The sequence below is a fragment of the Vulpes vulpes genome, chromosome 8 (genome assembly GCF_048418805.1).
Source record: "Vulpes vulpes isolate BD-2025 chromosome 8, VulVul3, whole genome shotgun sequence".
Classification (NCBI taxonomy): Eukaryota; Metazoa; Chordata; class Mammalia; order Carnivora; family Canidae; genus Vulpes; species Vulpes vulpes.
In genome coordinates this window covers 56487534-56503611 of record NC_132787.1, presented here as the reverse complement: position 1 = coordinate 56503611, position 16078 = coordinate 56487534, and the positions used below count along the sequence as shown (strand labels likewise).

The window sequence follows — 16078 nt, the reverse complement described above, 5'->3', positions numbered from 1 at the left end:
TTTTGGTTTGTATTTCCCTAATAACTAGTGATGTTGAAGATCTTTTCAGGTGTGTATTGGCCATCTGTATGTCTTCTTTGGAAAAGTGTTCATGTCTTCTGCCCATTTTTAATTGGATTATTTATTTTGTGCGTGTGTTGAGTTGTGTAAGTTCTTTATATATTTTGGATACTAATCCTTTATCAGACATACATTTGAAAATATCTTCTACCATTCAGTTGATTTTCCTTTAGTTTTTTGTTGATTGTTTCCTTCACTGTACAGAAAGAATTTTGATGTTATCCCAACAATTTATTTTTGCTTTTGTTTCCCTTGCTCCAGAAAACATATCTTAAAAAATGTTTCTATAGCCAATGTCAGAGAAATTACTACCTGTGCCCTCTTCTAGGATTTTTATGGTTTCAGGTCTCACAGTTAGGTCTTTAATACATTTTTAGTTCATTTTTTGTATATAGTCTAATAATGTAGTTGTGTTTCATTCTTTTGCATGTAGCTGTCCAGTTTTCCCAACACCATTTGTTGAAAAGAAATATTTTATTCCTTTTGATGCTACTTTAAATGGATTGTTTTCTTAATTTCAATTTTGGATTGCTCATTGTTAATGTAGAAAAATACAACTGACTTTTGTATATTGATTTTACATCTTGTAACCTTGCTGAACTTTTTAATTAGTTCTAATAGTGTGTGGGTATGTGTGTGTATATGTATTCCTGCTACATCGCATCCTTAGGATCTTCTAAATACACTTATATCGTCTGTACAAAAAAGAGATAGTTTTACTTTTTCCTTTCCCATCTATTTGCATATTATTTATTTTATTGTATGATTGTCCTGGTTAGACCCTTCAGTACAATACTGAGTTGGAAGAATGAGAGCAAACATTCATGTCCTATGCCCAATCTTAGGGGGAAAGCTTTTGGTCTTTTACCAGTAAGAATGCTGTTTATGAGCTGTAGGCTTTTTTTGTTTTTGTTTTGTTCCTTAGTATTTTTTGGGTTTTCTTGTAGATGCCCTTTATGAGGTTGAAGTTCCATCTATTCCTAGTATATTCAGTTTTTTTTTTTTAATCATGAAAGGGTGTTGAATTCTGTCAAATGCTTTCCTGTCAAATTATACAGATAACCATTAGGTTTCTTTCTGTTATTCTATTAATATAGTATATTATATTATTGATTTTTGCATCTTGAAACAATCTTTAATTCATAGGATAAATCCCACTTGGTGACCATTATAATCCTTTTTACATGTTGCTGGATACAGTTGGCTAGCATTTTCTTTCTTTTTTTTTTTTTTGGCTAGCATTTTCTTGAGGATTTTTATCTATCTTCATAAGAGATATTGGTCTGTGGTTTTCTTGTGATGACTTTGTCTGGTTGTGGCATCAGGGTAATAATGGCCTGATAGAATTTGTTGGAAAGTTTTCCCTCCTCTTCTATATATTGGAAGAGTTTGTGAAAATTATTCAATGTTAATTCTTCCACAAATGTTGGTAGAATTTACCAGTGAAGCCATCTGAGCTTGGGCTTTTCTGTGTGCTACATTTTAAAATTACCAATTCAATCTCTACTTCTTATAAGTCAATTCTGATATTTTGGTTTTTCTTGATTCAGATTTGGAAGTTTGTATCTGTCTGGAAATTTATTCATTTCATCTATAGTATCTAATCTGTTGATAATCATAGTATTTCCTTACAATTATTTTCATTTTTGTAAGGTTGGTAAAATGTGGTTCTTTCATTCCTAATTCTAGTAATTTGAGTCTCCCCCCTTTCCTTCCCTTTCTCTCTCTGTGTCTCTATCTTGCTAAAAGTTTGTCAATTTTGGGGATCCCTGGGTGGCTCAGCAGTTTAGCGCCACCTTCCGCCCAGGGCGTGATCCTGGAGACCCGGGATGGAGTTCCATGCCAGGCTCCCTGCGTGGAGCCTGCCTCTCTCTCTCTCTCTCTCTATCTCTGTGTGTCTCTCATGAATAAATAAATAAAATATTAAAAAAAAAGTTTGTCAATTTTGTTGATCTTTTCAAAGAAACAACTTCTGGTTTTGTTGACTCTATTTTCTATTCTGTCTTTTATTTATTTCTATTATGGTCTATTATTCACTTCTTTATTTTTGCAGTGGTTTTAGTTTGCCTTCTGTTTACTAGTTTCTTAGGATAGAAAGCTAGATTATTTATTTGAAATCTTATTTTATAATATACTCATTGAGGCAATATAAAACTAGAAATTTTCCTTTATGCATTGTTTTTGCACTGCTTCATAATTTTTGGTATATTAAAGATTTTATTTTCAGTCATCTCAAAGCAATTTCCTTGTGATTTCTTCTCTGTGTTAATTTTCACATATTTGTGGATTTCCCAAACATCTTTCTGTTTACTGATTTTTAATTTAATTCCATGGTGGTGGTAGAACATATTTTGTATGGTTTTGATCCTTTTAAATCTACAGAGACTTTTTTGTGATATAATAAATAATCTTTCCTGGAAAATGTTCCATGTGTACTTTAGAATAATGTGTTTTGTTGTTGATGAGTGTTCTAGATGTCTAGTAGGTCTTGTTGTGTTATGCTGCTGTTTAAGTCTTTGATTACTCACTTTTATTGTTTATTGTTCTATCCATTACTGAAAATGGGCTACTGAAGTCTCCAAATATTATTGTTGAATTATCTGTTTCTCCTTTTAACCATGACAGTTTTTAGTATTTAAAACTACTTTTTTTTCCCCTTCAATTCTGAGCTCAGATCAAGTGTAGAAGCCTTTATAGCTGTAAAGGTCAGTAGTAAAACCTTTTTCTCATTGCTCAGAACTCAATAGTCTCATATACACACATCTCCCCTCTCTTCTCACCAATCTCATTCATCAAGGCCTCAGTTATACATGGTCACCTTTATACACACACACACACACACACACACACACCTCCAGACATAAGCCCTATTGTTTTAAATTTCTTTTGCTTCTCAGAACTAGAGATCATCCATCAGGTAGATTGGAAGATTCTTCTGATGCTCATTTTTGGTCATTTTCATCATTGATCCCCTTCAGTTAGAGCAGATCTCAGAGAAAAAAACTGGACATTTGTGTAATACACAACCCTGGAAATACTCATGTGTTTGGGGCATATTGTTAGGTGCTTAATATGCTTATAATTGTTATGTTTTCTTGATGGAGTAATCCTTTTATCATTATAACATAACTTCTTTGTCTCTGGTAATATTTTGGTGTAAAATCTATTTTGTCTGAATTAGTATAGCTACTCCAGTTCCTTTTCAATTACTTATTGCAGGTCTATCTATTTTCATCCTTTTCCCTTCAACCTATTTGTGTCTTTGACCATATAAGTGTATCTCTTGTCAACAGCATATATGTGGATCATGTTTTTTAATCCATTCTTCCAATATCTGCTTTCTATTGGATTGTTTAGTCCATTTATATTTAATGTAATTACTAAGGTCGGTTTTACATCTTCCAATTTTTTATTTGTTCTCTATATGGTTTATGCTTCTTTTCCTCCTCTATTCATTCATTACTGTCTTCTTTTGTTTTAAATAGACATTTTTAATGTGCCATTTTAGTTCCCTTGTTTCTTCTTTTTTTCTTTTTGGAGGGGGCAGAAAAAAAATCCAAAATTTATTCTCCAACAAGACAGCATTAACAGGTAAAACCATAGGGGTTTCTCCACAGATCATACATTCACACGTGCATGATTTGCTTAACAGGGAGAAAGGCTCTTGTGTGCGCTCTCCCTTGTTTCTTTTACTATATATTTTTTCAGTTATTAGAGTTGCCTAAAGATCACAAATAATGTCTTATAACCATCTAGATTGAATTAATAACTTAATTTCAATATTATACAAAATCTTTGCTCCTATTTGGCTCCATTTCTTCCCTTTGTCTTTGTGTTATTATTATAAAAATTACATCTTTATACATTATAAGCACATATTCCTTGGAATCTAGAAAGCCAAATTCATGTGCAGGACTGTATGCATGACCAGAAAAGAACTCTGAAAGTCCTAATTTTTCATTCTTGCTGATCAAAAGAATCTGCATAAGCAGGGAGTGAAGGCTAAGTAGAGTTATAAACTTCCAGCTGGATCACTGAAAAAAAATACCCCACTATGCAAACAGAGCCCTCAATAGAGGATGATTCCAAGGAATATGTCAGAGCTTTTCATAACCTTATACAGGTTTCTGTTCCCCAGCTGTTCCTTTTAATTTTTTGTTCACCCTCTTGTTTGTTATTGCCACCTCAGGCAGCTGTAATGTTAAATAATCACCTCTGTTTGGGGGAAAAGTCTGTAGTGAGTGAGCTCAGAGTCAGATAAAATAAAGATAACCCTGCCAGTGGGGTTTCCAGGGAACTGCCAAATAGGTCAACCATGACAATATTTTGTGATAAGACTTTTGAAGAGCTCTAAATCTATCCTTCCTCTTTCATTGTTTGCTGGAATGCTGGTTTTCATTGCTATCATGAATGTGAAGATGTTGATTCTCAAGGCTACCATGAAGTTGGGGGAGGGGAGGGAAATATGGCAAGTGAAATCACTGTGAATCTTGCTGTATATCCTGAGATTGAGTCTTTTTCTTTTAATTTTTTTTCTGATTGTTGAAATCCTTTGGTTGATTTCCAGAGTTCTGAAAAAGTTGATTTTGACAATATTTTCAGTTTTCTAGTTGTCTTTGTGGACTAGTGTATTTTCGGAGGCCTTTGCACCATTTTTCTGGAAGTGTCTCATACTGACTATGCACCATTGCTCAGGCCCAGAGAACTGCATTGGAGCTTGTCTGAGACTTTTCTGTGGTTTCAGACACATTTTAGAGTAGGTTCTGGTGGATGATTAAATTTGTGACTTTCCTGGCCTCCAAAAGTCCTCATCAAAATGGACCCAAACTGTCAGATTGACTATAACTTACTGAAAGCTGCTCTGGGCAGAAAAAGATGTCCTGTAATATCCACTGCCATACCATAAAACAAGTGAAGTAGAAATGCCAATGTAGAAATGCCAAAAGTAAACCTGATAAACAAGATGTGCCTTTCTTTCTAGGAAGTGAACCTGGAGAAACATCTATGCTGAAGCCTAGAGACTCAACATGTCAAATATAGTGATGAACCACATTTTCTGCTAGAGATTGTTCTTGATTAACCTGATAGCTAGTAAGCAAATAGAATTTCCATGATTTTACATTCTCATATTTTACATACGCTGCTCAAAGTTTACTATAAAATTTGCCTCTTCTAACTGATTTCACATACTGAGTAGAGGATATAACCACATAACCACATTCCATTATAAGGTGTTTGTTTATGGTACTGCTAACAAAGACAAGGACTCTTAAAGTCCTTTTACCAAAGTATTCTTATAAATCCATATTACATTTCTGTATCTTCTCCAAAGGAACCATTTAGGCTGGATCATACTGGCATAGAAGAGTCTGACTGCTCTCTTTCAGAAGCTTGTTCTAACACACACACACACACACACACACACACACACACACACACACACGTTTTTTCCTCAGAAAGACAGTAGGTTTCCTGATCTAGGGAAACTAGTTTAGACTCCTAGAATGAGGGACACAGGAAGATTTTCCATGGGAAATAATAGACCCATTATTTGTCATTTTATCTTCCTGAAACCCTCTAGCTAGGTGGATGGTTTCAACCTACTTGTGACACATTATAGACTTAGAGGATAACAACTATTATACCTGCCTTCTTTTTTTTTTTTTTATATATACCTGCCTTCTATTTGATGTCTTGGTTAACCTTTTTAGTGATATATATATATATATCCAGCCTTTTAGTGATATATATACATATACATATATATCCTGAAATCCAGCCTTACTCATCATACTGCCCATTGTCCTCATGCTGGTGAGTGAGAAAATGATGATCAACCAATAGGGGATGGGCAACAGGTATTTTTGAATGCCATCTTTCAGTGCTATACAACTATAGAACTATAATAGTTGTTGGTAATTTTATTTGTGGAGTTTTGTTGTTTTCTTTCCAGTTGGAAACTAAGGTCTGTGTGTTTCTCAACCAGGAGATATCAACCTTCCAATCCTTTCTTGTGCTTTGTTTTGGGAGATTGGGCAAATCTGGAAGGAACAGTGGCTACAGAATAGTGGCAGACACTGGAGGTCTCTAAATTGGATCTCTTTTCTGTTTGTGTCTCTTTCTCCAGTGGCAACTGTTATTGGTTCTAAAATTCCTTTGCCCTCATAATTGTAACCATTAGAGTTTGGGACTATGATAAAAACAAGGCAAAAACAGGCCTCATCACAGAATTTTAGGGGATTCTCATGACATCTGGTAGCAAACATGGTACTGGAATATGGATGCTGCCAATCTCCTGAAAAAAATTGACATTCTAAATATTGTAGAAGAAAAATAGCACCCCTTAGCCAACTGCTACATTTCACAATCATGTCTCACTTTCAGCACCTGCCTTGCCCCATAACAATCTACACTGGAAGAAGAGGCAGCAAAATAACATTATTTCAAGGGATGGGATGGACAAACTGGCTTCAGCAGCTTTCACAGTAATAAATGTTTGTCACTGAGGTCTTTGTCCGTCATTTTCTGGTTTTGTGTTCTCAGTATCATGTGACATTGTATATGATATCCTGGAACTTGTCTCTTCTCCAGTAAGTGGAAAGATGGAGGCAAATCCTTCCAAAGCTAAAGGGACTGCAGTCTGACACTAGGTGGTTGTGATTAATATGGAAATGTAGGAAGGTACAGGAGTTCCTAACAGAGCTTCTCCCTGAGCCTTCAAAAACAAAGCTTTGCAAGTTGCCTTCCTAGGACCACAGAGATCATATACTCCCTCCCATCCTGGGGACACTAGGTAGAGTGGGGATGGACTGGATATGGGAAGGGTAGGAGAGTGTGAATAAGGACAGAGATGGCAGGAGGTGAAGCTTGTGTGGTAGGCACAGGAGAGATCACATGAATGATTCTAACAGTGCCTGCCACCTACCACATAAAAGGTCCCCAACAAATACATTCTAGTTTAAAATCTTAATCCATGGGGATCCCTGGGTAGCTCAGTGGTTTAGCGCCTGCCTTTGGCTCAGGGTGTGATCCTGGAGTCCCAGAACTGAGTCCCACATCAGGCTCCCTGCATGGAGCCTGCTTCTCCCTCTGCCTGTGTCTCTGCCTCTCTCTCTCTCTCTCTCTCTCTCTCTCTCTGTGCCTCATGAATGAATAAATAAATAAAATCTTAAAAAAAAATCTTAATCCAAAAATACCAAAGCATTGTAAGACAAGTAGGACAGTGTTTTTATGCAATGAGTTGTAAAAAGAAGGTGATTAAGTAAAAAGAGACTGAGAAGTGTGTTCTAAGAACATGAGACAAGAGGAACAACAGCTGTACATGGCAGGAATGTTCACCACCCCAAAGAAGTAGGTTTTCTTAGTTGAATGGACACTTACCTTTGGTGTTCCTCATTTTCCTCTAGACCCACCTGGTATTTTCCCTGTGGCTTTGCAATAATAGATGTCCCATCCCCAAAGGTAGCACAGCAGCTACTGTCTTCGCAGTTGGTGATGATAGTGGCATAGTGTGAGTTTTCTATCCGCATGCACTTCACCTGCCTGGTGACAGTTTGAGGATGTTCAGCTGCAAGCAAATGCAAGGTAAGCAGATCTGATGGAATGCACGCATTGGGAAACACACCCACCTGCTGAGTTTGCTCCAGTTTTCTGGCCGCCTAGACCAGAAGTCAAGACCAAGTACTGAGAATTCACTCCACAGGGCTGATGTGTGGTCTACTCACTGTCAGTGCAGAGTAATTCTTGCAGAATAACTCTTCCTACCTCATTTAGTATGCTGTTTTGTTCTCCCTACTATTTTTATTTTGAGAAATTGAAGATACCCAGAAGAGCATGAAATATAATTTAATTATTCATATGCTCACCAATCAAAATTTATACTTGTTAATATTTTGGAATATTTGTTTCAACATTTTTAATATGCATATAAGAGAACAATTACAGGTAAGTTGAAGTTCACTTTTCTCATTTCTGGGTTTATTCTCTTCTCTTGTAGTCCTCTTTTATCTGTTCTATAAATATATGTATCAAAAGTAATGTATAATCTTTTATGGCATTTAAATATGCATACATTATGTATTAGTGTATGTATCACCCTACACCTACTTTTTTCTACTTAACATTGCTTTGAGACCTTCATCCATCTTGATATACAGGTGTGGGGTATATGTTTGTATGTGTGTATACTTCATTCCTTTTAGCTACATAGAGTATTCCTTGGAAGAATATTATATTGCATTTTATTTTTATATTCTGATGGACATCTATTTATCAGCATTTTGATATTACACTTGATGTTGCAAGTATCACTCTGAACCTGTTTCCTTGTACAGATAGGTAAGAGTGTTGTAAGAGTGTCTCTCTACGTATACTCAGAAGTGGAGTAGTGCATCATATAATATGCACATTTTAAAATTATAGACATTTTAAAATTGCCCTCTCCAGTGGCTTTTTAAATTCTCACTCTAATCAGTGGGGCATGAAGGTGGTTCTTTTCCAACTCGCTTGCCAATTTTATTGCACTTAATTTGGCAATGAAGCATACTGCAATAAACAAACTCTGGAATTAAAGAAAAAAGAGTTAGGGAGTAATCTGTCTTTAAAAATCTTGTTTAAGTTTAGGTTAGGAAAGGTGTTATGCTTTTATTATCTCTGCCCAGGTTCTTGCCAATTACCATCTGCAGCTTGTTCATCTCTCATGCCATCTTCTCATGATGAGAAGCATGTTCAGAATTGAAGGAAGACCTAACTGAGGTCACCTATATGCAAATCAGATTCCATAGGGACCAACAGAAACAGGTCTGAGAACTAATGTCTCAGGCAATGGAGTCACTATTATAAACTTTTAGTCGCCACCAATCCAGACCACAGATTTTAGCAGTGAAAATGGGAAAAGGTACAATATTCATCCGCCAACTAGAGCTTTCACCACTCCCACATCCGTTGAGGATAAATAACATAACAAAAAGGCCTCAGAGGTCCTGCTCTGGACTACATGTGTATTCTTTGGTTGACAGAGTTCTTCAAAAAATTATTTTCATATATGTGTGTGTTAAAAAAAGCAGTAGGGTTTCTACTCATATTATCCTAAATACACAAATATTGTCACATGCTTGAAAAATAAAACTTACTTTTTTGGTGATCATCTGGAGGAGTAATACGATCTTCATAAACTTGATAAAAGGTTGTGATTCTGGTACCATCAGCATGATCCACTATCCGAGTGCCATCTTTCTTTTCTACAATGACTACTTTGTCTTCTCGAGTTGTCATAACCTAAACATACAAAGGCAGAGCATGATCATTTGATCAGGTGGCTAATCCCAGGTGTGTTTATTTTTATACCTCACTGAATACCATTAAAATCTTAGTTATCTATTTTTAAGCTAAAGTCTTATCTCCTCTACTTGGTCAAAGCTTTACAACAAGCCTGGAAGGCAGGCAATGCTATCCTCATTTTGTAGATGAGAGAATTTAGGCTTGGAGAAGTTAAGAAATGTGCTCAAAATCACTCCCCAAGTGCCAGGGTTGGTGTTAGACTACGGCCGTTTGACTTGAAAATTGATGCTCCTTCCATTGTTGTATATTTGTAAGAAACAAGTTAACATCATGCCTGGCCTGACCCAGGTCTGTCATGGAAAATGACCCCAAGTCCTGCCTCCTTGAAAATTATAGGTTTCAAGTGAGCACAGCCTGCTGAAGCTGCCTTGCATGCTATGCCAGTCTCGGTCTAATGTCATCAGAATACAACATGAACCTTGGTGGGGAACAGAGGCCATGGCTTCTCTGTGTCAAGCCGATCCATACACTCACAGGCTCTTGTCTGCAGCTGCTATTCATGCCTCATGTGGGCTTGAGGGGTAAAGGAAGCTGTGCCTGTGGGTCGTTATTGGGCCTCTGCATAGGATGAGGGTGCCACACTGATCATGCTGCTTTTGCTGCCTTGTCTCCTTCCCTAAAGCAGAGCAAATGCAGGTGCAGATTAAAGCCTAGATGTTCTGTTATTTTGATTGTCCATTTTAAACTGTAATCTCTTCTATTCCAGTGAAGAGTCTTACTGCGGAAGACGGATAGAAGGTATGAGAAAGAAAATAGCTGTTAATCATCCAAGGCAGGACGCTGATGGGTGGTTACTTGGTCAGCCCAGTATGTCCCAGGTCTACTCCAACGTGGAGTGCCGACCATGCACTGTGAACTGTGACAGGTACTGGGGATACAATAATGGATGAGACTAAAGTTGAAGTCCCTATCCTCCAGGAGTTATAGACCAGAGGGAAGACAGTCATTAAGAAAGTCACTGAAGGAGCCCTTTAAAGGATCACCCAGTCAGCGTCTGCAGTGAAGGTCCTGATGTGGTCTGGCTTTCTCTCTGAGGAAGCAATGCCAGAACTTGGATTTGGTGTGTTTGTACAGGGGAGCAGCATTGAGGACACAAAGGACCCCAGGAAGCAGTGAGGAGAAAGGTAGGAAATAAGGCTAGAACGGGAGGGACCAAAAGAGAGGGCTTTAAACTATTATTAAAGACTTCAGCCTTTATCCCAAGTAGAGCCAAAGTAGGAGAGAAGCAAGAGTCACAAAGGAAATTTACTTGGTCTTGCAAATACTTCAATCCGAATGAACAATCAGGCCCTTCTATACAGTAGCCATGGTTGATCAGTGAAGATCTAAAACCCCTAGTTGTGTGTGTGTGTGTGTGTGTGTGTGTGTGTGGCAGATATGGAGATGCACAGCCTGTATCTCTCATTAAGAGAGGACTTGTCCCTCAGCTGGGGGGTGAGGGACCATCACAAACAGCCTGTGGCTCTCAGATATTTCCATGTCTGCCCCAGTTGCAGAGAGATGCTTTGCCTGATCCACAGAGTTTCAGGGTAGCTGCATCCAGTGACTGAATAAGGCAGGGGTATACCAGTCTTGTTCCTGCTACCAGACTTGGGACACTAGGGCAGGGGATCCTGGCTCTGGAGCTGCTGCCAGTTGGCTGAGGCTTTGTCGGGTCTGTGCCAAAGCACAGCTTCTCCCTCTGCCTGTTTATGCTTCCTTCCCCTTCTTGCACAGATGGTGTCCAACTGGCAATAACAGTATTGCAAAGTATGTAATATATATTTCAATTATTGAATATTTTCTAACTTGGTACATCCTAATTGTAAGGAACACAATATTTCACTGAAGAGTCCAGATGGATGTGACAAAAGGTCAGTTAACTGTGTTTTGACTCAATATCTAGAGCTGATAGAAGCAGGTGATAATTGCCTTTTTATCTCTTTATAGTAGGCAGAAATCACTATCTATGAGAGAGAAAAATGCATGATGTTCATCATTTTAGGCTCTTATCATTGGAACTCTCAACCAATGTGTATAATGAGAAGTCCTGCTAAAGAATATAGCTGTTGAGAGCATGAACCTTGGAGTAAAGGCACCTGAGTTCAAATCTTATCTTCAAGGATGGCTCCATGACTTAGGCAAGTGGCTTAACTTCTCTGTGCTCTAGTCTCATCTGCAAAATGAAGGCAGCACTAGTATCTTCTTCAGGGATATTATGTGGATTAAGTGAAATAATGTTGATAAAGTGATTAACACTTAGTCAGTCATCAAGTTAGCAAGGATTAATACTAATTCTTTATCCAGTAGAGACATTTACATATTATTATTTAGAATTATTCAAACATTTCTTTTTTTATTTTTATTTTATTTTTTATTATTTATGATAGTCACAGAGAGAGAGAGAGAGAGAGAGAGAGAGAGAGAGAGAGAGGCAGAGACATAGGCAGAGGGAGAGGGAGAAGCAGGCTCCATGCACCGGGAGCCCGACGTGGGATTCGATCCTGGGTCTCCAGGATCGCGCCCTGGGCCAAAGGCAGGCGCTAAACCACTAGCACCACCCAGGGATCCCTCAAACATTTCATAATACCACATAACACTGATACTTTCTGATCACTATATGGTGGGAAGATTATTATTCTCGGTGGGATAAGAACACAGTAGTAAGAATGTTGCTGAACATCTGATAGTGTTGGGTCTGGCACTAATCTTCTTAACTATTTCAGGTAAGGACCATTATCTCCATTTTGTAAATAAGGAAAACCAGATTAGAAGCTTGTTGAAAGTCATTCAGCAGTAGGGACTGTGGCTGGGATTCAAACCAGATCTGTGTCACCATAAGAGCATTACCCATGCCTCTTATTTAGTGATACTTCACATCAGGTGTTTAAAAAAAAAGTCCATTTTCAATTTTCTTTCATATGACCATGGGTTTTCTTGGCCCTTATTTCCCTATTGGCTAAGCACACAGGATCTGGAATGCTACCTTGGGATCCACATTCTGACTGTCTTACTTGGCTGTGTGCTTTGGGAAAACTATTTAACTTTTCTGTTTTTGCTTCATCTGCAAAATGGAACCAACATTAGTCTGTTGTGAGAATAAAATGAGAACAGGGTTTGGCAAAAAAATGAGTGCTCAGTAAATACTGTTATTGCTGTTGTTTTAATTATTCTGTTAGGTGTCTGATGTTCAATGAATGCTTGAATCCAAGCTCTTGGATGTTGGTTCATGCTTCCATAATGGTGATAAGTAATAATAAGGGAAATTGAGCATTATTAAGAAATATTAATCACATTTGAATATTAAGCCAAATAATCTACATCAGAGGCTGAATGAAAGGCAGTTATTTGAAGTGACCAGAAAACCTTCCTGAGATGATATGTACTTCGAATCTCACAAAAGATGCAACTAGCAAACAAGGTAAGAGATTACAAAATTATTTCAGAAGTACACCAAAGAAGAAAGGAAAATACATTTGGTTAGGTAATATAATTCATTTCAATACCATGAAGTAACTTTGCTTTTGACCAGCAGCACATGGCTATAAACAAGGGTGGGCAGTCCTGAAACATGATATAAGGCACCACTCTGTCCTGTTGTTTACATTCAGAGGGTGCCACAAAGCTCCATGTGAGATGTTAGAGGAATAACTGAGGATGGAAAGAGCTCAGTTTTCAGTCACCTACAATAGCTTCTAATCAGGATCCAGCACTTCCTGGATGTACACTCTTGCCCACATTACCTAACTTCCTAAGGCCCAATTTCCTCATCCGTGTAATATAACATTCATTGGTGCAGAACCTGAATGAGATAATGTACACAAAACACAAAACCCCTAACAAAAAGCCTGGTACATTAAAAGGTGCTATTATTCATCCCAAGAGTTTTGATTCCACATCATAAGCCAAACTATTCTTTTCTTTTTTAAAAAGAGGTTTTTATCTATCTATCTATCTATCTATCTATCTATCTATCTATCTATCTATCATCTATCATCTATCTATCTATCTATCTTAGAGAAAAAAGAGAGAGAGAAAGAATAGGGGGAGGGACAAAAGGAGAGGGAAAAAGAGAGAATCTCAAGCAGACTACTTTCTAGCACAGAGCCCAATGTTGGGGCTCAATCTCACAACCCTGAGATCATGACCTGAGCTGAAACCAAAAGTTAGATGCTTAACTCACTATGCCACCCAGGTGCCCCCTAACCATTATTTTCTATACCACCCATTTGTCACTTATTCTTAGGCTACAAATAAAGTCTTTTGTATTCTTGCTCTGTAATGTTGACAAATTATTGAATTATTTAATGTGAGCACCTCCTTAAATATACCATACATTCTTTGAAGTCACGGATTATAAGCAAATTTCTACCATTCATTTCAGCTGCACACAGAGAAGTAGAAATAAAGTGTAGCCCCTCAACTCCTAGAAGATAAGACATACACACAAACACATTCAACATAAAAAAATACATGACACAATTAATTTTATATATCTTAAATGTGGTATAGATATTCACACTCTGTTTCTCATTTCAAAAATTAGATTTCATGGTACATTATGCTAATCAAATAAACCACAAGTGTTTTTGTGTTTGGGAAGATGGATCAATCTGTTCATCCATCTACCCACTATTTACTAAAGAGTTACAGAAAATTAATTACTTCAGGCACTCTTCTATGTGTTGTTTCAGAACTCTAAAGATTTATAAAATTTTGCAATATACAATATTTTGCCATACCGTTCCATTGACAGGATCTGTGGCCTTAAAGGATAATAATGGGGTCATGTCTGTTATTCTTTCTACTCCTTTGGTACCAATCCGTTTTCCTTCTGGTGTGGTTGTAAACCAGGTGCCTACATGAACCTCCACTGGAGTTACTGTTTGAATTGTCTCTGGGGGAGGATCATGGCTTTCATTCTTATGCGCCATTGATGACTGATTTTTGTGACTTTTTCCTGCAGAAGTTCAAGTAAAATCAAACACAGCATAACTATAATATAAATTATATAAATTATTCATGAAGTTCTTTTTAAAGATTTTATTTATTCATGAGAGTCACAGAGAGAGAGACGCAGAGACACAGGCAGGGGGAGAAGCAGGCTCGCTGCCGGAAGCCCAACATGGGACGTGATCCTGGGTCTCCAGGATCATGCCCTGAGCTGAAGGCAGATGCTCAACCACTGAGCCACCCAGTCATCCCCATATTCATGAAGTTTTTTTTAAATTTTTTTAAATTTTTATTTATTTATGATAGTCACACACAGAGAGAGAGAGAGAGAGAGAGAGGCAGAGACATAGGCAGAGGGAGAAGCAGGCTCCATGCACTGGGAGCCCAACGTGGGATTCGATCCTGGGTCTCCAGGATCGCGCCCTGGGCCAAAGGCAGGCGCTAAACCGCTGCCACCCAGGGATCCCTTCATGAAGTTTTAATACATCATAAGCTACCTCAGACACCGTGGCATAGAAATTCTAGGTGGTATTCATCAATTATATTATTTCTCAAGTAGGAAAAGATATCTGGTTATGGATACCTTAATCTTTGCCCTCGAACCTTGGCTGGATTCCCACCATGTCTCCCCATATAGACACGTGCATACACAGCTCAGTCCATATGGCACAATATCTACAATACCTATTCTGGTCAATTTCTGTATACTTTGGAGTCTTGCTTATAGCTTCCTGGATTTCAGATTTGAGGCTCTCTACACTAGTTTTTAAAGCCTACTTTGGCTCCCCACCTCAGATTCCTTCTTTTAAATTACTGAACTCTAGCATTTTACAGTATTTCTAACTCTTCATTCCCCTAATTTTGTCATTTGGTTAGTCATAACTAGGAGATAGCTTTCTTCAGCCCTGGATCTGGAGAACTTTACCAGTAAGGCATATATCTTTAGTTTCTCATTAGGGGAGAGGATTTGTACAGTTCAACTTCTATATTGATAATCATCTGATGCATCCCTCCTCCCAATCCTTCCCCATCACCATCTATTTGGAAAGGAATCTAGAACTGGAAAAGCCCTCATGGAACTCTGTGAATAGTATCTCAATCCCTCTATCAGAATAGATTTGCTCCATTTCTATAAATAATGATGAGATTTGCTAGTGTTATCAAAGCTCAATGATGAGGTAAATTCAGACCCAGAAGCCAATTACAAACAAAGAGAGTGAAGGACTGTTAACTCTAAGATTCCTCAGATTCAGAGTATGAAATGTGCATCAGAGCATGGATCTTGGCCAAGGATGCAGACTTAATTAATGGGAAGAGCCCAATAAGATAGATGCATGAAGCTAAGCCTTATCTTTGCCCTAAGATTTAATTTGGACATATTTCTATTTCCAAAGCATTAAAAGAGAACTGATAGATCTATAGAAATTATTTAGAATGACTCTCAGAGTGTCAAATTAATAGAAATAATAATAAAAAATAATAAAAAGAGAGGCCAAAGTTTCTAATATATGCTTAATAGTAAATCTATAAAAGGAGGAGAAAAAAATGGAGCAGAAACAACATTTTAAGAGGTAATTATTGAAAGATACTAATGAAAGATACTAATGAATGATTCAAGAATCCCAATTTATTCTCACTTGGATAAATAAAAAGAAATCTACACCTAGCTAAATTGTATTGAAATTATAATAAAAAAAGAAAAGATTTTCAAGGCAGATTATCTTCACAGCAACAATTAGACTGAAAG

At 37.5% G+C, this 16078-nt stretch overlaps 1 protein-coding gene and 2 non-coding genes across 3 annotated transcripts in view; all 3 read right to left on the bottom strand.

Moving 5' to 3' along the window:
* The window catches only part of SPAG17 (sperm associated antigen 17), a 208677-nt gene that overhangs the window by 34982 nt on the left and 157617 nt on the right, over window positions 1–16078 (bottom strand). Inside the window, exons 29-31 of the mRNA XM_072766779.1 lie at window positions 14121–14338; window positions 9192–9336; window positions 7473–7627 (exon numbers count right to left, since the gene is read on the bottom strand). Of these exons, the coding sequence (XP_072622880.1) occupies window positions 7473–7627; window positions 9192–9336; window positions 14121–14338 (518 nt within the window). The remainder of the gene's footprint in view (window positions 1–7472; window positions 7628–9191; window positions 9337–14120; window positions 14339–16078) is intronic.
* On the bottom strand, window positions 2726–2795 carry LOC112916915 (small nucleolar RNA U2-30). Its single transcript, XR_003234373.1, has one exon. It is a non-coding gene; the product is annotated as a small nucleolar RNA U2-30 (small nucleolar RNA).
* Window positions 2952–3030, bottom strand: LOC112916916 (small nucleolar RNA U2-19). Its single transcript, XR_003234374.1, has one exon. It is a non-coding gene; the product is annotated as a small nucleolar RNA U2-19 (small nucleolar RNA).